Raw genomic sequence first — 26114 nt, forward strand, 5'->3', positions numbered from 1 at the left:
GATAATGGTAGTATATAGTACAAATAAATTATTAATATATACGTGCGTTACTATGGAAATCAAAAGGACATTTCAGTATTCTATATATGTTTGTTTGTTGCAAAATAGCAAAAAAATGATTTGTTGACAATTACCTTATTTGTCCTAAATTATTAATGCATATACTTGTCAAGTTTGTATGATTCAACAGAAAATTAAAAAATTTGGTATATAAAAAGTTCTTTTTATCTTGTTATTATTTAACTCGTGCTCATACACTTGTACACGCTGTAATTTTGTTCCATTATCAAAAACCGTACTACATAGGTTCCAAAACTCAAAAGCACTACTTTTCGGGTGAGACAAAAAAAGATTCAGCTTGGGGCAACGTTGAAAGGAAACTTATATTTAGAGAATTAATCCAATCGAATGAGGGTCACTCGATCAATTTATATTTATATTATAATTGATTTAAGTTTTGTACTATCCCATTTTCAGTTTTGAATATATATTTTTTGAATGGTTCTGTATGAATATTTTTAATTCAACTTAGGTATTCCCTTTCTCGTTTATGCGTAGGTATATATTACTTATAATGAATTTGGCAAACTTAATTAAAAATATTATTTTAAAATTTTAGAATACTTAAATCGTTAAAGAAAACCAAAGGAGCGCATCCGTTGGTTTTGAGAATGCTGAGCATCCCGAATAATTTAAACCTAATAAAGACTATATATGGAGGGCGCTAAGAGTCTGATGGGCCGGTCGACGTGAAGGATCTACAGTTCTGCATAAAGCCTAATTTTCTCCCTGTAGGAGTTGGGCGAATGATGTCAAGAGCTACGCAGAGAGATGAGTGTGATCAACTGAAGAAAGAGAGAGAGAGCACGGGATAAAGATCCTGAAGGACCGTTGCGTAGTCGGTCATGGACTTGAATTTATATAATTAAAAAAAAAAGTACTATACATTATTATGTATGTTGGTGTGGATATAAGAAAACGTCATTAGTATTATTTCAGTTCATTTTTTAATTACAAAAGCTTCCAGCATAATATGATACTTAATGAATAATTATTTATTTATATAAAAAAATATATTTCATTTCTCACATCTACATAAGGTATTTTCCAAATGTTACTATGAAATAATTCTGATCAAATTCGAAGCTAAAAAGCTAATTGCCGAACTTTATCACGACGAGTGAACAAAAGCACATTCTTGGAGTAACATTATACTTAAACATTTTTATAAATGCTACTTGAGAGATCTATTATAACAATCTATTCGATTTATTTTCTTATGATGGTGGAGGAAGTTTGGGGTGAGCTGTGGTCTGCAAAAGATTTCTGACGGCTGTCAACACTGCGATGGGAATCTGAAAATAATAATAAAAAAATATATCAGATTGTGAATATTACTTATAACAGATAAAATAGGTACGTGAAACAACTAGTCTTCGAAATTGACATAATTATTGAAAGCCTACCATGATCAGGCCTTTGCACAGAAGTACAAATTGAGCCCATATCCGGAAAACGAGCGTTATCGCGATAACGCTGTTTTTTGGTAAATCGGTTTAAATTACGCGGCATACACCTATGCATGCACTCACCAAATATTACTTTGATATTCTAACAAGAGGTGGCAGCAGGCAGTTCAAACTGACCACGCGTTGCATGCTGTTTATCCGTAACTAAAATGTTTGGCTGCCAATATCTCTGAACGCCGTTTTCATGATAACGCTTGTTAATTTTTCATACTTCAAGTGCAATGTGGTACCTAAACTGTTTACAGAAAATGGTGATTCTTTCATATTTAAATAAATGGTATTAATTTGAACGAAATATACAATCAAAAATCTTCATCTATTACGAACACGTTACCGCATTGTATTCGAAGATAATCAATAATTAGCACAACCATCATAATTCGCAATTCAGGTCCATGGCTTGAATACAGTCAGCCGTGCTCCCATCTGAACAAGAATATTGATTATTCTTATTATAGGTACTATTCACTCCAAGGTCCACTAAAATCCGGACGTGACACAAAACTTTAAATTTTAATTGTAGTGCAGGTAGTTATTGGTCATACTTTGAGTGAAATAATAGTAAACTGTTTGTAGAAAATGATGATTGTTTCATATCGAAATAAGTGGTTATATTTTAATTGGTTTGAATGAAATATACCTACAATCGAAAATCTTCATTTACTGAGAACAGGTTACTTACTGTGTTGCATAAAAAAAATATTAACTAACACTATTTTGTCTATATTCGGCCTTGGATAATGATATATAAAATGTCATTAAATTAATTTTGGATAATAAATAAAACAAAGCAATATTGTAATATTATATAGTTTCTGTTGTGGTCTTTCCGCGTTATCGCCAAAAACCACTTTGCCGTTCATATTCCATTGTTTATTCGTAGTTCCTTGATTGTTCTTACAGTTAGGCCTAGCGCAGACTATTTGGTCAAGACTGTAGTTAGACACTCTACTGGTTCGATCCAGACCATACGAACAAATGAAAATGCGCACACTGACAAAGAGATGTTTCATTTACTAAAAAAATGGTCTAGCGGCCATGCGAACTGTCCGTTGACAAGTCTGGCTAATTTACTGCTTTCTGCTTTCCTTTGAAATGTATGCGTGCAGACGACAAAATAGTCTAGCACCCCTCAGATGAAGAAGATGATAAATATATTCCAACGCGTGTTCTCCCTCCTTTTTTCAACGGTGAAAGTCTCAAATATTATATAACGAACGTTTATGGGGAGGAGGTTTACTTTTCAACACGTAGATTGGACACTCTTCGACAACGCAGGAAGAACCTTCTATGTACATCATACTATATGATAATTCATCCATATTAAACACACATTTTTCACCAAAGCCGAACTACTTAGATAAAAGATGCAATATACTATTTACGTTTTTTTTTTAAATGAAACTCCATAAATCATGTTGAAAAATCAGTTTGTAATCTTAAATACTAAGCGAACGTGGCTTTTAATTTTTGCAATCTGACTATAGCTACATATGTAGGTATTTGTTATGTAAATTTTCTTCCATCATTATATGCATAAAAAAAATATTACAAATCGACTGTGGAAAGGCAAAAGGAGTTAATCCACACTAATCAAATTTTATAGGAGGCACAAAAAACGTTTTGATAAAGATTTTGGGCCAAAGTCTAAATATAAAATAGACACAAACTTGAAGTGCATGATGATTAATAATTTGGTGTTATTTTTTCCCAATCTATAAATAATAATTCAACATACAGGGCACACGTTATGCTAATGTGGTCAACCATTTATGGGTCGCAAAATCGCCAGTTGCCGACAACTAGTTTAGATAATGATGTTATTGGTAATAGGCAAACGTTCACCTGATCCAAATGTATACCTAATAAACTACGGAATTAATAATCAGTGGGTTTTTATCGAACATATGCGGAAGCGATTGCTTTAAATTTCATGCTAGCAGACTCCAAAAGGAGCCTCTAAATCAGCCACAAAAATAATTATTATTATGTTTTTTCTATGATATTCCAAATGGACTAATCTGTTTATAGCCAGTCATAGCTTAGGTCCCTCACGTATTGGCACTGTTAACGGGTCATCGTGTCATTTATTGTGATTATGGATTGCAATACTGAATGAAAATATCAATACCGGTATTTTGGTATTTCCAATTGGATACCGCTATTGATACCGATATTCGTGAATTATAATATGAAAAAAACAGTAAATATTTATATAAAAATCTCATTAAAATATTAATATTTTATAGCAAACATATCTAAATATGAACATATTATGTAAACCTTAAAATATGTAAAAGTAATATGCTGATGTTTACAAATACACAGTAGTTGAACTATTGGCACTTTCTTCTTTCTTTCAATAAATTTATATTATTAAGTTTAGTTATAGTAGATGTGTATGTGAACTGCAAATTAATTGGTAATATAACCTAATGTTGTATTTTGCACTTTTTACACTTTTGGAAATAAACATGAACAAAATTAGGCACGGGCAAGTCCATTATTGTGTATAGGTAATTATTATTATTATTTGATCATAAAATATTCGCCAGTAAGACTGAGATTACTATTAATTATATAAACGAATAGTATTTAACCACGATTTTAGATATGTCTAAAAATACTGTTAAAACTTTTATGTTAATTAATACATTTTGTTTCATCTTTCGATACTGAATATATCGGTATTATCTGATTTTTAAAACCGGTATTTTGGTATCGAAAAACTCTGGAATACCGGTGTTGCAATCCCTAATTGTGACGAAATTACCTCAAAAATGCTGGTGATAACTCTCGAGAAGTAAGTAGGGTGATTGGCTCCAGGGGTGTAAACAGGCCCATCAAAGGCTGGTCCCTTCGTAGTGACTTCCTCTTCGTTCTCCAGTTCCAGTCGTGATGGAGCATCAGCTGATGGAAGGCTCTCTGAATCATCGACGATGTTAGTGGTTTTTGATGTCGTGTCTGACTCTGGAAGGACAGTGTTTAGGTGGACATCGTGGACTGTAGCCTGGAAACATTAATTAGGTTTTTTTTATATGACAAGAAATACTATTTTTACAACTGTTTTTCTGTATTGAGGGGTCTTCCATATATTTATGACGTCACGCCGTAAGGGAAGAAGGTAGTCTGATTTAATCTGATGCGTTGTGGCGAAGGGGTTAAGATAGGTTGTAGAAAATGTGACGAACTAATTATAAACTCACTGTTTTTCTACGAATTTTGTTATTATATTGTGTGGTTATATGTTATGGTTATAAATAAATTCGGTCACAAAAATAGGTGTAACCTACATAAATATAGTCGTTTGGACTATGATGCTATAAATAAATGATTGATGTATTTTATACGAAAAACCTACTTTTAATAATTAAGTTGTAGGTAAATAAAAATCATGTAATTTTTTTTTAAATATGTAAATATATATTTTGGAGAAATTAGGTTGATATATTATTATTTGACACGCTTAATTCTTTAAAAAAACTGTATAATTATTAGTGAATAAATTTTCATTGCGATTTAATTGATGTTCACAAGTAAGACTCACATATTATATTTAAAACGTCAAAAATTATCATTTGAGAAAGATTTATGTCGTTTTATATCGACTGTGGAAAGGCAAAAGGAGTTAATCCACACTAATCAAATTTTACAGGAGGCACAAAAAACGTTTTGGTAATGATTTTGGGCTAAAGTCTAAATATAAAATAGACACAAACTTGAAGTGCATGATGATTAATAATTTGGTGTTTTTTTTCCCCAATCTTAATCAAATAATGAAGTTATTGAAGAAAAACTAATAAAAATGAGGGTTAAATCATTTTACCTGACAAAAATTAGGTGGGTATTAACATATTTGGAGTTAAATATGTACATGTTACATGCAATTTATGTTATTACTATAATATATTAACATAAAACACTACATAATGGAAATAATGGATAATAAACTATACCCTATAATAATTAGTATAATACGGCGAATTCTTGATAAATGAATGATGCACAGGTATATTATCTCCCAAGATCTCTTGGATTACACACTAATTTATTATTTAAATGCTGTTTTCTTCAAAAAATTCACACCGACGTGACAAATCAGCAAAAAACCATTCAAACTGACATTAGAGCGAAAGCCTACCCTAAAACAAAAACAGTTCTGCACTCTATTAGACTTATTTCAATATCATATTAAAATCATGCACTATGTGATAAGGATGCTAACACGAATGTAATGTCTAGCGAAGCCAACTGGCTCTTTTGTACGATTATTATTATGTATTGTATATATTATATAATAATTAATACAAATATGTTCGTTTGTTTCTTCCATTTTTTGAATTTTTACCACAGAACAGAAGTTTGTATATTTTGGATTCGATTTTAATTTGTTGTTCTTTTTTTGAATTTATTAATCAACGAAGCGACCTTTTGGATTCAATATTGATTAAAAAAAATAATAAACGGGGTTTTTATTAATTTTAAACAGACTGTCCTTAAAGGTTTTTGGATAAAACAAGAGATGCACCCTTCCGCTCACTATTTTAGGGATAATTACACCGAAAACAATATATACGCAAAGAACAATCAAGTAAGTAGTCGTAATCCATAGACGTAGGTGTTTAGAGAGTTTTAACGAAAGGATTTGATAGTACAACGATGTCGCTGTCAGTTGTACTAAGCGCGACCACTCTCTCTTTCGTTGGTCATTCAGTTTGCGCGTCGCAATGTGGAATGTCGTCTTACTCAATACCAATAATTACACAATTTATTTTCTTAAACCTTTTATAACCTACTATCTTTTATTTGGTAACACCGATAGAATAATATAACCTTTCAACACCTGTTACCTCTTGTACCTACCTGTCTTGATTTAGGGCGATGCTTTGCTACCAGGTGTTTAGCGCTCGCATTTACCCATTCAAGCATGAAGCGATGCGGTCGAATTATTGTAAAACTAAACAACGTAAATACAATCGTGTCCGGAAATTTGTATGTATACGGTTGGCCGTATTACAGTTCACCATGAAATGTTGTAGGTATCGTAAATAGATGGCCGTATAGTATTGAAATCAAATTCATTACTAAATAAAATTCGTAATAAAAACCACCGGAATACAAGGGAAATACAGAAGAAAATAGGTAGGTTAAGTAAATTAGAAATACGATCAAATCATTTAATTTTAATAAAATTCTGGTAGGTGCTCGTATCAAGTCGAAAGATAATTGAAATCAATTTAATGTAATTTAATGTTATTATTGAATCTAATAATATTGTAACGTTACTGTTCGCAATGTTCGACGAACAATCCGATTTTTTTGATCACAATGCTATACGGCCATCTCTTACAAGTAAGAGAGCTCCGAGTAAGTGTAAGAGTAAGTGGGCCTCCACAGGGTGGAGGTTTGTATTAACAGATTTTATTTTTACGAGAAATTGATGTCAGCCACTTGCTCAACCTATTAGGTCGATACTATTTATACAGAAATTGAAAAATAATATGCGGAGGTACTTGCCAGACCCAGGAATCGAGCCAGGGACCCACGACGCGGCCATCGACACTGTTTAAATTAAACGTACAATTTACATGTAATCAAATACAATATTCAGTGATGTATACTTTTTTCAATATGGAGCGTAACCCTAGAAATCATTTATACACTTTTTCTTTCGACGATTTTACCCAATTTAATTATTTACAGTTTAAACCCTTCTTGCATTAATATTATAACCACGTGGATAAGTTTTAAAATTATTTCAATTTGATACAAAATAAATATTGCTAGATAACCATACTATGTTTTTTTAGTTACTGGGAACATAATATCATTAAACTTAATCACTGAGTCTAGAAAGACGGTTACTTTTACACGACTGAAGAAAATACTATGTAACCGCGAGTTGAAACTGGGATTTCACCATGAGAATGAAAGATGCTATGTTTTTTAAGTCCTATTATATTGAGTAAAGGCGTGTACATTCACAGGAATAACGCTCAGAAGACTTATGGACTGAAACCGTGTGCTATACTCAGCTTACCTTTTCTGGTCATGGAAATATATTTCCACAAAGTATATTATAAGCATCAGATCGTTTCCGTTTATACCATACACTTAAAAATTTAGTGAAGATATAGGTATTTTCATGAACAAAAATCATAAGTTTAGTATGGCACATGGATCTGAACCGCATACGGTTTCAGTCCATGGATGGCAACTTAACATATAAGTGTACAAACGAATACCCGAATACTAAAAAGACAGAATTACGAAAATGTCGAGGATGAAAATGACCAAAGAAATAATTATTTTGTTCTTGATTTCTTTTTATAGAGGATAATACCTAAATTAAAAAGCATCACGATAATAATTTATGATTTTATAATATTGAGCAACATTAAGTCTTTCAGAAGCTCTTGGATGGACTGGACAATATGTAAACTTACTTTGCAATACTTATTAAATGCTGTTGATTTATAAGTGAAATGTCACACGTTTCCAATGTTTGTGATTGTCAATAGGACTTTTAATCGGTTACATGTAAGTTGTACGTATGCAGTTCATCATGGGACACTTATTCGTGCGCTGCAGTACGTGAAACATGAGTTCGTATAACATTTTATCAAATGACGAGTTTTTCGTTGAACATTTCACCGTGGAATACATGTGTACGTATCTTACAAAATGCGGCGATAGTTTGCAAATAGTACTGTTCTAATTAGATTAACCCTAACCTAACCTAGTAAAGACATCTCATTAAATTCGCCACGTCATGTTGTAGCATATGTACAAATATACTCCACGGTGAAATGTTCAACGAAGAACTCGTCATTTGATTAAATGTTACACGAACTCATGTTTCACGTACTGCGGCGCACGAATAATTAGTGTCCTGCGGTGAACTATTTACGTACAAATTTCCGGATACGCTTTTAATCAATCGCACTGGCCTAAGTAATATATCAAAACTGATTTAAAGCATCATGATTAAAAGACTAATCATCAAAATCATGTACCTATTATAAGTTCGATCAACTGCTAAAATTTAGATCTACATTGTTTCTTGTTTATAACAAGCGGTTACCTGTATATTATACGTATTACATTTCACCGTAGCACAGTTCGCCGTGACCTTTCTTATTGGAAAGAGATGACTGCATACTATACGGGCATCTCTATAGTACCGAGGTGTGCGGAATTACACGTTGTTCTGTATTTCTAATTTAATAACAGACCTATTTTCTACCGTCTTTCCCTTGTATTTCGGTAGTTTTTATTACGCATTTTGTAAGTGTTTTTCAGTCGTTTTACAGGAAGTCAGGAGGGAAACGCGTAAATTTTCATGGCCGATTTTGGCAAAATTCATGAATTCAAGAATGAAAACCTAACCTAAGCTAACAAATAATCCAGTATATCGGCCATTTTCAAAATTTGTTTGCCTTTGGCTTCCTGTAAACCGACAAGAACCGTGTTTTATTTAGACATGATTTTTATGTCAGTACTATATGACCCAAAGAGGTTGGACGCTCTTTAATATACGGCCATGTATTTCCGATATAATATTTCATTGTAACGGCAAACTGCATACATACAAATTTCCGGATACGACAAAAAGCGATACATATTATTTGAATTACAAATGTAATAGTATTTTTTAGGCAAATTTCAGAAAATATTTTGTAGGTTATTGATATGTAATGCAAGTAATAATGAAGGAACTGATCTGTCAAAGCAGAAATTAAAATACAATTATTTTACGGCGTTTACTTTTAACACGTTAAAAATATAAGTAATAGAGCTTCTAAATAATAATAAAAATTGTCACATACGAAAAAGCTTAATTTTTTTTATTGTAAAAAAGCTCTTATTAAATTTATAGGAATGTCGTTGAGGCTGTATCCAAGTCGACTGACCGCAGTTATTTTGAAAAATTTACATATTGGATGCCGTCTATATTGCCAATCGCTTGGTTGTGACTCTGATTGTGAATTATATGGGTTTAACGAAGTATTCAGTTTTATACACACTATAAATAATTTAAGGCTGGATTATAAAAACAACATAAGTACCTACTTATTTCAGTTTTTTCATATTTGAGATTTATATGTCATTTTGTTTTAAAAAATGTGGTCTTTATACTATCATTTACCGTTTTTCAAAAACACACCACGACATGAGTTAAAATATGTTAAAGTTTCTTTGATTCCAGCAAAAAAAAAACATCGGACAAAAAAGTTTCTACAAATACATAATACTATTAATTATGACAAATGACATCTATCTCTTACATGTTTTTCTGATAGATACTTCAAAAGTTCTAATAATTATCATTTCTCATTGAAAAATGAGCACACATTGTGTAGTTATCACATATAAAAATCTAATTCTTAATTCACAAGGAAGAGATTCTAATACGTTTTGTTGCTGTCCTGTAAAATTATTCAGTTCTTACATATGTTATTTTTGTAATCCACCTTTGCATTTGAAGCGTAAACAATGAATTATCCTAAGGAAAAATATCACTATAATAGCATATTACATTATTGAATGTTGGAATGATTCCATTAATTGTAATAAAAAATAATGCATAACTCATAAAAACAATGAATAGCTCAACGCAGAATGCAAAAGTGCATCTTGTGCATAACGTGGAAATACTACAAAGGAAGCCAATTATTGTTAAGTAGAAAGACAAGACGTTTAGTATCATAATCATCAGCCGGGGGTCAATCCACTGCTGGATGAAGGCCTCCCCAAGCTTCTTCCAACTCTCTCGGTCCTGTGTCGCTCGCTGCAACGTATTTCCGCCGAACTTTACCAGTTCGTCAATACAGCGGCTTTTAGGGTGACCCTGTGGCCGTTTCGTGCTCCTTGGGTACCACTGGATGACGGCATTTGTCCAGCGGCCGTCCTTTCGGCGAGCAATGTACCTCGCCCATCTCCATTTCAGCTGTTTGGCAACGTCTATTACATCGCGTACTGCTTCTGCTTCCTAACCCATTCGTTTCTCTTACGGTCCTTTCGCGTGATACCCAACATACACCTCTCCATGCCTCGCTGTGCGACTCTTAGCCTTTGGACATCTCTCGTGTTGATGGTTCACGTCTCGCAGCCATACGTGAGCACGGGTAGCACACATTGGTCGAACACCCTACGCTTAAGACACAATGGTAGGTCACTCTTGAAGATACTATTCAAACGTCCGAAAGCACTCCATCCCAGCTTTGTTCTTCGAGCAATTTCATCGTGCATGCTTCCGTCTATGGACACCTGCTGTCCGAGATAGACGTAGCTGCTGACTTGCTGAGTTGGGTGCCATTAGTACAAATAATCCCAGGGTCCGAAAAACAGTTCCTCATCACTTTTGTCTTTGAGACGTTTATCTTTAGGCCGACCGTTTGACTGACGTTCTTGCATTCTACCTTGGAGGTCTTTCGGGTCTTGTGAAAGTATAACAATATCATCTGCAAAGCGCAGGTGACTGAGGTGCTCCCCACGTTTAGTATATGCTTTATTAAAGAGTTCTTACACTTCTAATCTATATTAAATTATGTGGAAAAAATATAAATATATATTATATTGTCCTTAATTTGAATTAACACAATAAGTAAATTCAAATCACCATAATAATATATCCTCTGGCCCTGGGTTTTGGATACAGAGATCAATCATCAGTTGTCTTACAGAACGGGTGTGTGCCGCTAAGCCGAGTATCTGAGACAACGAATAAGTATATAAATCCAAATCCTACTTTTTTAAAAATTATTAGTACGTGCATATACTAATTCTCTATATTATTTTTACTATCTACAATCTACATAATATTACATAAACTTGATTAATTGTAAAACATATGGCATAATTAAACTATGCGTTGTTTACAATTATTACTATGATAGCATTATTTTTTTTACTAGCATCAATCATTGTGTATCTTTTTACTGACAAGCACCTACATAGGCTAGATACAAAGTTCAATCGTGCAAATAGCATTAATAAAACCCCAGGGCATTTCATATTTTGAGCCCAGGGCGAAAAATATAACCGACACACATAATATAATATACGTATTATTTAAAAGGAATGTAATTCATAAAAATATATTATGTATGTACATCATTTTTGTTATGTTACTTTGAATTACTCAATTTGATTTTGAATGCAAACCAATCAATAAAAAGATTTCTCATTTCTTAGAGTTTATAAAAAATATTATTTTGGTACTCATAATGCAGACACAACCAAAATAAGAATGTAATTTTTAAATTATCAAATTACTCGTGTATTTTAAACGTCTTTCTTTTCGTATTGAATTATTTTTTTAATCCATGGCATAAAGGTTCTCGAATATTATTCGACTGAATGCGTTGAATAAAAAAATACCTGAAGTTCACCTGAACACGTCTTAATTTATTGCTTTATTTTTCGTTTACCTGAAATATCAAATATCCATCGTATCCTTATATCAATGGATTTGTCTCGATGAAAGGACAATTCAAAATTCATTCAAGATTCTAAAAGCTTCAATAAATTTACCAATGCTACGACTTTAAAAATAACTGAATTATTGTAAAGACAGAGGTGACTGGTAATAAGTGATTTATTAATCATACATATTTTAGTTAAAAAATACGGAGAAATAAATACTTTTCCCCGCCGATAGAAAACGTCTTATCGTTATTTTTGACTTGGATATGTATCATGCCCCCCCCCCCATCCTGAAGCAGGCCCCCAGGCTAGAATCTTCGGCGGGCCCCCCTACCTATCGCTTAGGATAAAGGCAGTGTGATGCTCTACAGTAGCGTTTTCCAAACGGTGTATGCGGTAAAATTAATGTGTATATTTAGTGTTTTTTTGTACATCCATTTGAATTATGAAGTTATCGAGTATCGATACACAATTAAAAATTGTATTTTTAATAATAATATTATTGAAATGAAAATAGCACCGCAGGAGACTTTTTTTTACTATTAAAGCAAATTGGTGATATGTGTTTATCTCAGTTATCTGGTCGACTCGCGTTCGCCGGGCCCCTCCTGAGCCCGGGCCACCAGGCTAGAGCCCTGTCAGTTCCACCCCTTGTGGAGACCATGATGTATACCTCCATAAAGTACTAAAGATTATAAATATTGGTGCAATGTTTTTTATTACAAAGATTAATTACCAATTTTGATTTTAATCAAAAATACAAACCTCCACAGAGTGAAGGATATTATAGTACAGTTAAATGCTACAAATAAAAAGGATTTTAAGTTAAACAGCTTCGTATTTTTATAATAATCGATGTTTTTTAAAATAAATATATAAAACATTTAAACTATGAATTAGTCAAAAATCTCCACGACAAAAACATAGATAGCTTAATAAACTAAATTTTAATAATAAATATGACCATAAAATATATGTAATAATAAGATGGGGTCCTTTGACAAATTCACATTTTATAATTTTTTTACAATTGTAAGTTGATCTTTGACTTAAATTTTTTTATGTTTTCAGATACATATTTATTAATTAATATAGTTGAAATTGTAAATTATCAAAACAATGTCTCAAATTGCAAGCTTCATATTTTTCCTCCAGTTGCCTCTGGTAGGTAAAGACTTCGCCTTAATAAATCATCCAAATTATCTAAGTTTTGATATTTTATAGAGATGAGTAAGTTTTGGGATCGATATGAATTTTGATGAGGCTAGCGAAATCTTGTACCTTTGCACGAAGCCGAAATTTTTAAAAATTATATCCATATCGAGAACAGATCACTTGGTCAATATGTTTAAAAATGCCTATAGGCTACACATTGATGTCAGTGAAATATTTTTTCTTTCACTTACGTCACTTGTTTGATCATTAGCCCGTTTTCATTTATAAGTAAGTGCGTTTTTTTTTGTCACGACGGGTCTTATTAAAGCATTAAATTATTATTGAATACAGTTAACAGGAAAAATTTATCTCACTGTCGTGTCTGGTCAAAATACTGTTTGAATTGAATGGTCTATGTGGGGCATATATTACTCATTATTCTAGTATGTAGTAATAACGGAAGTATAATAACAAACATTAATTTAATACCACGAATATAATAATCAAGTGTTTAAATCAGGAGTGGCCAACATTGTTTGTCCATCGGCCAAATTAGGTACTGTCAAAATACCTCGAGCTAGATTAATAATATCAATGTGAAAGAAAAACGTCTAATATGTTTATGTACTTATTTACTAGATACCTAATTATGTAGGTTCATAAATTACACCGTACGTGAGGTTACATAAATTGCATTTCGTCCATATACTACTTGGTGGCGATCACTAGTTTAGATTGTGAGAGTTTTATTAAGCCGTGTACACACAGAGAAAAAGTTGACAGCCTCATAAAAATGGTTACATGTAAGTTGTACGTATGCAGTTCATCGTGGTACACTTATTCGTACGCCGCAGTACGTGAAACATGAGTTCGTATAACATTTTATCAAATGACGAGTTCTTCGTTGAACATTTCACCGTGAAATACATTTGTACGTATCTTACAAAATGCGGCGATAGTTTGAAAATAGTACTGTTCCAATTAGATTAACCCTAACCTAACCTAGTAAAGACATTTGCACATGTTGTAGCATACGTACAAATATACTCTACGGTGAAATGTTCAACGAAGAACTCGTCATTTGATTAAATGTTACACGAACTCATATTTCACGTACTGCGGCGCACGAATAAGTGTCCTGCGGTGAACTGTTTACGTACAAATTTCCGGATACGCAGAAAAATGTGTCATAATCATTATAATTTAGTATACTGTAAATAGATTGGTTAATTAAGTTTTCGATACAGAAAAGATTAATTTGATATACATGCGGAAGCCCGACGCCATATACCAAAACTTTGACAGAAGTTTTGGTTATGAATAAATCAACAACCGTCAACACGATCGAATTGGTGCCTGAAGTGTTTCGTGTGGTTGCTATTTAATGTCAACGATTGTTCACCATGATCGACGTGGATTGTTGAATACTGTTGGGTTAACGAATTTGGTGGTGTAATTAGACATTAAGAAAACTAATTAAATTATTTAAGTCATACTTATTTATCATTTTATCAAAATACCTGCTAAGCACATTACTCTCAACCGGAAATGCTGTTAATAAAACAGCTACAGAAATAATATGGTATTAAAATACGGTTATGGCAATGATTGCATGCTTATAGTAATAATTTATCGTGATTGTGAATTATTATTGAAAATATTCACGCGAAAGTGTATTATTTATTAATGTGCGCAAGGAAGTTCATCACAAATCGAGGAAGTGCATGACCGCCATTCATGTTATTAAATTATGGCTGTTCGATATAAAATTAATAAACCATGTGGTCGATAAACCACATTCTTTATTTTAATATAAAACAATAGATTCGAATAATGTTTACATTACTTCGTTAAATACATTATCACGACGTTATGTGCTGTCACAATAAGCTAACATTTTTAAATAAGTACCAAAAAAACATTACACTTTTTTTCCGTAGTTTTCCGTTTTGTGAGAGCACATAACGTGATGGTAATGTATTTGAACCTTTACTTGTATGTTTCAATATTATCGTAGTAAGATGACGTATTATTTTGGTCCTGGCTACAACCCAATGTAGACATTCGGCTACTACACGAACCGTCTCCATCTTTAGCCGTTTCCCTCTAGTTAAAATAAAAACAAATGCTACGTTTTTATGCAATTCTACACTCTTCTATACGTTGTACAAAATATCCGTGATTTTCTGTTACCAATAAAGAAGCTATTATTTTTGCAATTCTTTGGAGTTTAATGAAATGATTTGCAAATGTGGAGCTTTACTCCTGCGCTTTTCGTTTTGGCGCTTTTAGCTTTAAGCATTTAACTATTAGTTGTAGATAGGGATTGCAATACCGGTATTCCAGTATTTATCAATACCGAAATACCGGTTTTAAAAATCGAAAATACCGGAATTTTCGGTATTAAGAAAGCACACCCGTTTTCGTTTTTGAAAATGAATTATAAGTTATGTGCTGCTAAAATGTAAATATATTGAGTGAATCTAACAGAGGTGAAAAAATAATAAAACAAATTTCATCAAATATATAATTAATTGTCGCGACAAAATCCGTGACAAAAATGTTCAATTGTTCTATAATTATTGATGACTGTGCAACTGTGCAAGGGTTGAATTTTAAGCTTTTCCTGCAGCCGGGACTTATTTGCACTTGATGAACTTTTGAGGGCTTTAGTTAAAATTATCAATATATTCAAATTATTTGTAAAAAATCACTAGTTCTACAATTATGATGAATACATATTTTTAAATGTCAACATAATAAATGTAGGTATGTAGGTTTTTGCTATAAAATGATACTTTAAAAAGATTTTTATAAGTATATTTATTGATAAGCACCTACTTCTGTTTTTTTAATGTTTAATAAAATACCGGTATTCAATAAGAAATACCGAAAAACCGGTATTGGCATTTTTATTCGGTATTGCAATCACTAGTTGTAGATGTGGCTCTTAGAATAAGCGTGATGGGTATCTTATTATTCTTAGAGATAATTGTATATGTATGTTTCAGGTATTTTACGAACTCTACCCTAGGGTTGAATTTTTTATGTATTATGTTATGTAAGCTAAATATGCTGTTTGGTATTGAAATATTGAAAGTCAAAAAATGTTCTTGTTTTGATTTATTCTACTCGTCTGTAATAAAGTTAACGGGGCAGTATATCTGTACTTCAAAACTGTGGTAAAGAAATGAATATTATAGGTATACTTCATATATACAAAAATAGTCTGATAATATTTTTGATGGACATAATACAACTCGAAGAATAGAGAATCGTTGGATAAATAATACTGCCAATGGTAACTTTAGAAAGGTAAACATAGAGCTCGCTGAATCGAAAGGATAGCTAAATTACACGGAGGTATATGGCAACACAGTGCACGGAATTAGGAAGAATGGAATTATCTTGAAGCATACTTTTTCCAGCGGTGGATTCAGATTAATCGTGATGATGATATCGTAGGAAGAGTGATCATAAGTTGTGTAGTTACTCTTTTTTTATTTACGCAACATAGATTAGCTTAATATTAATATTATTAAAAAATAAATATTGAAATACACTAATAATTAAATAAGACTTAATACAATGCTTAGATATCCATAGAAAAGCAGTGATACTTATTTATATCACTGTTAGTTCTATGTGGTGTAAATATTTTTTCCGAATTTGTTATTTAGCAAGACGTATAATTTAAAATTATCGTTTTTTTAGAATCATTTAGATTCTAGAAGAGTTACAGTTAGTTTTAGATGTCAAAGACCTGTACGATAAATAATAAACAACCGTTGATACAAATTTGTTACACTTCACGCCATGATGCTAATAACATAAATACGAGTCACTTGCTTGGTTTGGTTTATTTGTAAAACGATTATTACATTCTCAAAATGTGTCAAAGGTTCACGAAAGAAGATGCAAATCATTCGTAAATTGTAGATATAACTTGGATCTGTCGAAGTGACTAACGGTTGGTTGTAATATTATTATCTTAGCAACGCTCACTCGTACGTGCAGTAAACGTCATACATAAATTATTACTGTTTGAAATATAATATTTTGAGCTTTCGCGGTTTCCGCGGTGAACAACTTGCAGAAATCGACGTACTTTGTCTCGTTCTCAATGTTAACACGGCCAAGAGAAGGGCTGTTAAAAGATATCACATTTTGACAGTTCAGATGCTTAAATTTTTTGACATAATTAACCGCCAGAATACGTAAAGTGATAAATATGATATATTTACAACAATTAGCTCTTTTTTGATGTTAAGTGATAATGTTAGAATAAGTCTGTTGAATACAGTCCCACACTCGATTACTCAGGAGCGGTTTCAGGTAGGTACGATAAATTACCATTTAGTGTGCAAATACAGAAATACGTAGTTATAATAATTTTAAGATTCTTTTACACTTTGATTGTTTGGATACAGTCAGTACAAAATAAACGTACTTATTGTTTTAAGCACAGCTTTTTAAAGCTACCGCCTTATTTTCTTCACGGAAACCACCACTTCAATCACTTCAGATGTGTTTCCATCCAGACCTATACCCATATCAAAAATAAGATAGCTAACAACAATTGATTATTATAATAAAATAAATCTTTCCGGGAGAGGGCCTAGGGCGTAGGCGCTGGAGTTTCACACCGGATTGTAGAACCAATGATTACTTCCATGATTCCAAACGGTGCGTGATGATTGTGTACCTGTATGGATGTAAGACCTTACACGTCCGTTTTTTCGACAATATTATAATTAATATGTCTCCTCCGAAATTAGAGGTACACGGAGAGGGCCACGTCACGGAAGCTTGAACTCATGAGCAGATGCGCTATTCCTTGATGACGGATGTGACCATAAAGAGACGCTATATTATTAGACGTGAAAATGTTGAAATATAGTCAATAGAAAGGATCCTTGATGACTCATAAATTATCGTTTAAACCCTAATGGTAATTTTAAGTAGGTATCCTGATATAGCAGGATACCTACTATGAGATATTTTTAATTTCATTCTACCATATAAAATGCATATTCAATTAATTAGTTATCTAATACATTTTGATGTAGCTACACTAGATGCCTACCAACATATTAGGCATTATTTTATAATTATGTCAGCCACTGAAAACGTTATAATGATTATTCTTTCATACAGCGATAATGACATACAAAATTAAGGGTATTACCAAATGGAATAATTCCGGTACGTTGTCATACATTTCGTACATTATATTCCAGGTGCTGTGATTGAACCTGTACACATAATTATAGAGACGCACTTTATTTTTATGATTCGTCTATTTGAGATGATAGTATACACGAAATGTCATGGTGCTAAGCCGGAAAGTAGTGGTGGCTCCCGTTCTTCATCTCCGTATCTTGGTATTTGATGGGCAAATATGACAGACACAGTTTCTTTTGTGATTCGCTTAACTGAGACGATTGTATATATGGAAAATCATGGTGACTGCACCGGAAGTAGTCGTGGATGAAACTCTTCATCACTTAACTTAGAATTACAATGGCACTGTGCGAGCATCTTAGTTTCGTATGTACATGATAAACATAGTTTGTCTTTGAATACTATTTAAGACTGACCATTGGCTTAAAGAATATATATTCAATAACAAGCAGTTTATTGATTTCGTTGTAGGTATAAATAGTATTTTAATGAAAATAAGGGTATATAAGTATTAAAAACTAGTTTCTTTAGTGTGTTAGCACCATTCTTATTTTTCTTTAGCATGACTGAGGGTCGTGGTGCCTTTGTGTACCGAATTTCATGTTCGAATTCAATATGTGCTTCTACTAACAAAACGTGATGCTTCTAACACAAAAGGTTTAGTTTAATTTGTGATTAATTTATCTACCCGAGACTAAAGGAAATAAGAAAAGTCATCTTTCCATTCTTCAAAAGTGGTTATTCTTCCCACAAATCACTGCAGATGTTTTAATAAGCCACTTAGACTTGGTGCTGAGACACTTTTTCGAAAACCTACAAAACACGACAGACGCAATTGATTTTGTGTCTATATGAGACGATAGCATATACGAAAATTCATGGTACCAGGCTCAGAAGAAGTCATGGCTTCCACTTCTCACCGTCGTAATGCTTCCAATGCCGCTTCGCTCAACCCCTCGGCTCTACCCCTTTTCACTGGATGCCAAAAGGGTTAAAGCCGAGTCGTCATGGCAGTGGCGAAGGCTCCATACCATTAATTGTGTTTTGTTTTTTGAATGGCAAAATGACAACAACGGCTTTTTTCAAAGCCACCAATGATATATTTTTGGGCGTATGTTACGTGTATGAATGTTTATGAAAATACATAATTTAAACTCATCGCTCAACTTTATACCGTCGGTGAGTTATTGAAATTTCAACGATTCAGTGTGTCGTTGTCATTAGTGTGCACATATTATTATTCATCAGTACTAATATCGTAAGTATTATCTTCTTATTTCCTGTAAGTATACCTTACAAGTGTGCTATTTTTCTCTGATCTCTACAGCCTACCTCTTCCCAAAAGTCACCCTTCGCCACTGAGTCATGGAGCAGGCTTCAGCCTGACGGATACATCATTCGAGTCACGATCCCCAGTATCACGAGGTCCTAACAAAGAAGAATGATTCTAACAAATAATAAGTCTACACTTTATATTATGTATACAGCATTGAAGTGAGCACTTGGTGTTCTTAAAATACCAAGTGTGGAGGCGAGGGATGGGATCCACAACCACTATCGTGGCTGGTTGGCATCATAAGTTTTCGTGTAGTATAGTATCGTCTCAAGTAGATGAATCACAAACTAAAGTGCTTCTTCAAATTATTTATACGGATTCGATAACAGCACCCGGTTTACTGTGTGTATTACAATAATTTATAATCGAACCACTTTATGCACCTGTCTAGTAATTATCATTAGCGTGAATGTAACGATAATAACGACAATTTACCTGTAGAAAATATATAATTTTCAATTTAATGTATGGAGTTATAACAGTCAGCCAATTATCGTCCAACGAAATATTATTTGATAATTTATTCTGAACTTTAATGTAAACTTGACAAGGTCAGAACTAAACGGCGCGCTGTATGTTACAATGTTTTTATTAGCTCGTATTCTTATTTGTCCGGTGGTTGTTTATCCAGTACAAATCTTGCAATCGATTTTTAACTAACTTCCCGACTAGCTAGATATTTGAAACTTTTAGAATATATCAGAACACGATACCAATGCATTCTTTAGCCATATTTAAGTAGAATTGAATTCATTTTCAGTTATTTCTGTTTTGTATGAAAAGTTATTTCGGAAGAAATCCGTAAAAAGTAAAACTATTATTGGTTGCTAAGTGGGTCCTAGCAGGGCTTAAAATTTCAACCGGTTTTTGAAATAAGAACACAATGAAAATAAACCATTCAAATAATGTTAAAATACACGTACGTACTTATATATTAATTGGGAATATATTATATTCGTACAATAAAATAGATTATTTTTACTAAGTTAGTGCCGACAATATTGAGAAGTATGAAAGTAACATCGGAAATTGATGGTTATCATAAATGAACGACATCAACTTACCGTCAAATGCAAGATTTTCACCAAGGAAAGAAATAGTTCGTAGCTATCAATAGATTATCGTAACATTCAAATATGAATAGATGTATCAATGGAAAAAACAGTTTATTCATCTTAGAGGTTAAATTAACTTAAAGAGTAAGTATGATGTACTAATAACATGAGTATAATCTATCAAATATAATGTCTTTCTACCAAGAATTGACAATGACAGCCCATTTACACAATTAATGTGATTTAAATTTACTTCGCAGAATTCAATTTTACAAATAGTAGGGATATTTTATTTCAATGGGATTATATTAGATACCTACCACAAATTTAGGTTTTTACTTGACAACCAATAAAAAAGAGCCAAGATCATCTTTTAATTACTCTAGTAATTATTTCACCAATGATACCGTAATATTAAGTATTAAAGTGATTAACGTTTAAAAAGAGCTTATTATAGTAAGTATAAGTGTAAAAAATGTTAATTTGACGAGTTTCCATGGCCCATTTGACAATACGTCATGGAAAATTCAATGATATTGAGAAATTCTTTATGAATTTCGATATGTTCTTTTCTATAGAAATAAATCAAACAACATTTAGATTTTGGCCGCCATCTTATTTAATCGTAATCTAGTTTTAATTTAAAATTGGAACTGCGCAGTAAACACATGCGTATTTCTTGCTTCCATTTTTGGCTAATGTAAAATTAAATATAACATAATAAGAATTGGTCAAATGACTGGTGTACTTTTAGCCAGTGGTAATTTTTTTAGGGAAATAATATGAAATATAACAAATTTAATGATGTACAAATGCGATCTAAAAATGGGTAGGCTAGCAGGAAACTATACTTTAAAAGATTTTATGGTGTTGTATTTTACTCTAATGTTATATTTTGTACATAGTGGTTTTAGTAATATTTAAGAACAGAGAGTAGATAGATAGATACCCATTCGATATAAACAAATGTTATCGCAACGATACATATACAGCTAATAATTATGTAGATCAAAACATACGCCCATCAATGTTTGGTTATTTACAACCAAGTAAAGGGGTGTATTTATATTACCTATATATAATATAGATACTCGAAGACTTAATATTGTGTAGGGTATGTACATATAATAGAAACAGTTTTTTTTTTCTAATAGAAAAGTTACTCGACGATTTACTCACTAATCTGATATATTTACAGTGTTTAACGCAGTCTAAAATCGTGAATTCTTTTTATTATTGTTATGTATTAGTGTCATAAGAATATAATTAATGGGCACACTTACTTCAATGAAACATGCACCCTTGACAAGATGTTTTTCTCAATTCATTTTATTTAATCTGCAGAGAAAAATCGACTTAGCAAAAAATTACCATGACCGTAATGAAAGAACGTACATACTACATAGTTGGCCTAAACATAGTTTATCGTGAGTGGTTGTATCGGAAATAGATGACCGTATGATATTAAGAGAAATTTCGTGTCCAAATAAAACAGTTAAAACATACAATAAAAAAACGAAAATTATAGTATGGGTAAGTAAGTAAATTAGAAATACAATCACATCATATAAAATTTTGATAGTTGCTCATAAGTATCAAGTCGTACCTATCAAATATCTGATAATAATAACAACGTTATCAGATATTTGATACGCGTCAATATCAAAGCAATGTTTTTATTGAGTTTTAAACTCTAAGAACAAAGCGTATTTAAAAAAAAATCTCAATGCTTGTCAGTAAAACAGCTCACGGCAAACTGTGCTACGGCGACATGTAATATGTACAATTTTCCCACTAGACTTTTATTCCAAGGGAAATGCATTTAAATAATTTAAATGTTGTTATTTTAATAAATATTTTGTGTAATTCAATCCAGTTCATTGACCCAATAGGTTGAACATACTGTTTAAGTTAATATGGTTTATTTTGTAGCAGATATTTTCGTTGAGATTTATTTTAATGCATTGAATAGTTTTAGTTTAAATGGAAATACGAAATCATTTTCTTCAGTGTAGTACGCATCTGGTAAATGTAGATAGGTATGTATTGCACCTATACACACTCTCAAATGTTTGAACTTAGAATTTTATATACAACTACACCCTAAAGTTATTTAAAAACTGGTTTATAATTACAAAACTTGAACTAGATGGCGTCTAATATGTAGTTTATTTAGTGAGTATTTTTAAAAAAAACTTTTGATAACAAGATTTATATGCTAATAAAATAATAGGTGTACCCAAAATTGGGTACAACGTCCTCACAGTTTGTTCATGCAATATTTTAATAATGTGGGTTACATAAAGAAAATGTTGTGTTCAGATACTTTGAAACTGTCGTGTGTATTTAAAAAAGTTGTTTTGAATACATAATTGATTAATCCGGTGACGAGTTAAGTTGTTATAATAAAAACAATGATTACATCTTTGATCTTCAAATATAATATATTAATAATAATTAATTCCAACTACTATTATATTAAAAAAAACCTTAATCTTAAATCTGTACATAAGAGCTATTTTTCAGCCGTTTGACGTCAATGGACTTTTGACTTTTTGGTCTTAAGAATTTTCACGTTTTTGCTATAACGTGATTTGTCTCAAATCTGTGTTAAAGTATCATTTGAGATAAGTGTTATAGGGTAGTATTTTTGTATTCATATCATAATGAATACTTCTGAAGAGTAAGGCGCTCTTGAAGAAAGCCAAAACAACTCTTAATAAAAGTTTTCTACGCCTAGTAGTATTAACGAATGTATTTGAAAGCTGGACATTTTACAAAGAAGATGACAGAAAGATTGATATGTTTGTGAGATATTTCTAACTGTCAAAGAAAATGGTATTCGGAAATCGAAATACAATATTTTCTTTATGTAAGTCAAATGTGACATTGATGATATCTGAAGAGAAGAAGGAGATTCATTTATTAGATACATTCGTCTCCAACATATAATTAGATAAGAATTGCTAGATCGTAGTACGAACGACTTACGTCAATGTTAATAAACCCATATATAGGTATATAGCCGTTCGCATAATATTATGCGAATGACATTGATATTATATGCTAAAATTAAAACGCTGTGAGAGAAGTGTTTTGTTGATCTCTTTTTTTAAATATAATTTTATTGATAGAAGAATCTATAAAATTTTTTCCTTATAATTGTGTTAATTGAATTTGCAGTGTTTTAACACTTGTGTAAACCAATTTTTATTTCCTACTTTAAAACTTTCAAACACAGTATAAAAGCAGCTTTTATTAAAAGTCTTTTATTCGTTTTTTCAAATTATTAATATTATTTTAATAACATATATAATATTATTAGACATAGAATCTTTAAAACACTACCTCATTTTATAATAAAAAATATATATATTATATTATTGCCTTGAGCTGAAATGAAATATAATATCGCAGTTGTAAGGTACTTACGAAAGAAATGATTTTTTTTAAATGTATAATAAATGAGTCTGATCTTGAATCATAAAAGCTTTTCAATTGCAAGGCTGAACCAGTAAATATCATCAATCATTGATGTTTAAAAAATATATTAATAAATTAAACAATATTTACTCACTTTATCCTCTGAAGCTGGCTTCGCTGCAATGGACACAACCAAAGACACCAGCAAAAAGAAAAACAACCTCGTGTTAGCCATGTTATTCGTTCACTAAGTTAAAACTGCGGAGAAAAATTACAATATTACTTTACGCTCTATTATTTCGACGCCAAGAGTGTTTTATTATTTCCCAACTGAAGTAATAACAATTTTGTTAAAGAAATTGTGTAATAACAATTTTTGTAAATTTTTGGAGAATAATTCAGATTTTTTTATTTTAATTTTAATATAATGATAAAATTAATTATTGTATTGATTGTTATAATAAAAATTTGTGAAAATATTCTCTTGTCAGTTGTTAACGCGGTACAGCTCTAATATTGACTGAGTAAAGGTATTGAAAGCAAGTTGCAAGCACGGTGGAATGATCTTACAGCAGCTATCTCAATAGCAGGTGTTACAAACATTTAGCGAAAGGTATTAAATAAACACTTTACTTTGTAGATTAACAAAACTCCGAGCAGTAAATAGTTATGTTTGAATAACTAAAGTGTTAATGAATTTTTTTTATAGATGAACTGTTCTTTTATTTACAAATTGTTTTCCCGTTAGTATTTCACTCACGTCTTAAGTTTTAAAAAAGGTGGTTTTTGAACAATGACGTTATTTTTTTATCGTTAATAACACTGTTGACTCATCAACGAGTCACTTATTTATTATAAACGAATGATGCTCAAAATTAACGAGTTTAAAGTAAAAAAAAATGTTTATTTTAATGAGTTTTAACGATTATCGCAGGTCAAAAACTTTTCCGAGCTACAACAATAAATCATACAGTGGAGTTTTAAATAAGCTTGCATTGAGTGACCCAGTTAACGAGCGTAACGAAATATTAAATGACAGTGTTTGTATGCACTAAATTGACCGAATTGTGGATTCATGATTTGCCTAGATACAATAAAATATAAATGAGGGAAACAATAGGACGTCCGAACGCTCATCCATCCCTTTATAGTCGATTAGATTTAACTCAAAATATATTATTAACAACAAAGACATTAAAAAGATGGTTTAATCTATAAATAATGAGCCCTAATATAAGAATATGACTGAAGTCACTTAAGTATGTATTTATTATTATTGGTAATGATTAATTTAGCAGCAATTATTTTTTTATTGCAAATCAATTTTTACTAAACAGTACACTACTGTGCTCTAAAATATATTGTTCATGACTGCAATGAGATAAAAAAAAAAAAACGCCTTGTGTGAATCTCTCCTGATATAGTTTAACTAACAAAATATTTTTTAATTGATTATACGGCTGCTTTAAAAATAGAATATTAAAATGTAATGAAAATGGTAGGTAATATAATGGACTAATTTAAACAAAATTGTAATTCTTAACGTCGGTAATAAAACGTCGGGTGTCATATTTTTGAAATTATTAAGCAAGCATGTTGATAAATAATGCAACTACTTTGGCACAAATGTAATGGTAAAATTATTATTTTATATGACAGAATATAATAATTATATATATATATGTATTATGTAAGTACCTATCTTTACTATATAACTTGAACTTCTAAAAGAACTTTGAATATTCGACTTTACGTCAGAGTCTTAATTTCATCATTTTTCGAAGAAGAGCTTGGATAGAGAGCTTGGAATAATGGATGCTTAAGAGCATCCATTATTTTACCAATGTGTAGGCAAACAATGTTAAAAGTGACTAGGTACACTCATAACATCCGAATTTTTACCTTTGATGTAGGTAATTAAGTACTAAAATATAATACTTATGTCATATGAGTTAATAATGATCAAGACCGGTTTCGTCCGCTTCAACACGACATTCTAAATTG

At 31.6% G+C, this 26114-nt stretch overlaps 1 protein-coding gene across 1 annotated transcript; it reads right to left on the reverse strand.

Moving 5' to 3' along the window:
• Positions 1-1133: 1133 nt before the first annotated feature.
• Positions 1134-24632, reverse strand: LOC147065560 (uncharacterized). Its single transcript, XM_085957130.1, has 3 exons — positions 24265-24632; positions 4303-4539; positions 1134-1355 (listed from the first exon to the last, which is right to left on the reverse strand). The coding sequence occupies exons 1-3, from the start codon at positions 24343-24345 to the stop codon at positions 1278-1280; spliced, it is 396 nt and encodes a 131-aa protein (XP_085813256.1). The 5' UTR covers positions 24346-24632; the 3' UTR covers positions 1134-1277.
• Between the last annotated feature and the right edge of the window lie 1482 nt (positions 24633-26114).

This window comes from Rhyacophila brunnea, unplaced genomic scaffold (assembly GCF_057557595.1).
Source record: "Rhyacophila brunnea isolate RB1 unplaced genomic scaffold, BYU_Rbru_1.0 scaffold_6, whole genome shotgun sequence".
NCBI lineage: Eukaryota > Metazoa > Arthropoda > Insecta > Trichoptera > Rhyacophilidae > Rhyacophila > Rhyacophila brunnea.

Excerpts from the sequence above, each read along its gene's own strand:
- LOC147065560 (XM_085957130.1), bottom strand. The coding sequence starts at position 24,345 with ATGGCTAACACGAGGTTGTTTTTCTTTTTGCTGGTGTCTTTGGTTGTG. Across the intron at positions 4,540-24,264 it reads AGCCAGCTTCAGAGGATAAA|GCTACAGTCCACGATGTCCA; the intron begins GTGAGTAAATAT and ends TAATGTTTCCAG. Across the intron at positions 1,356-4,302 it reads TTATCACCAGCATTTTTGAG|ATTCCCATCGCAGTGTTGAC; the intron begins GTAATTTCGTCA and ends TATTATTTTCAG.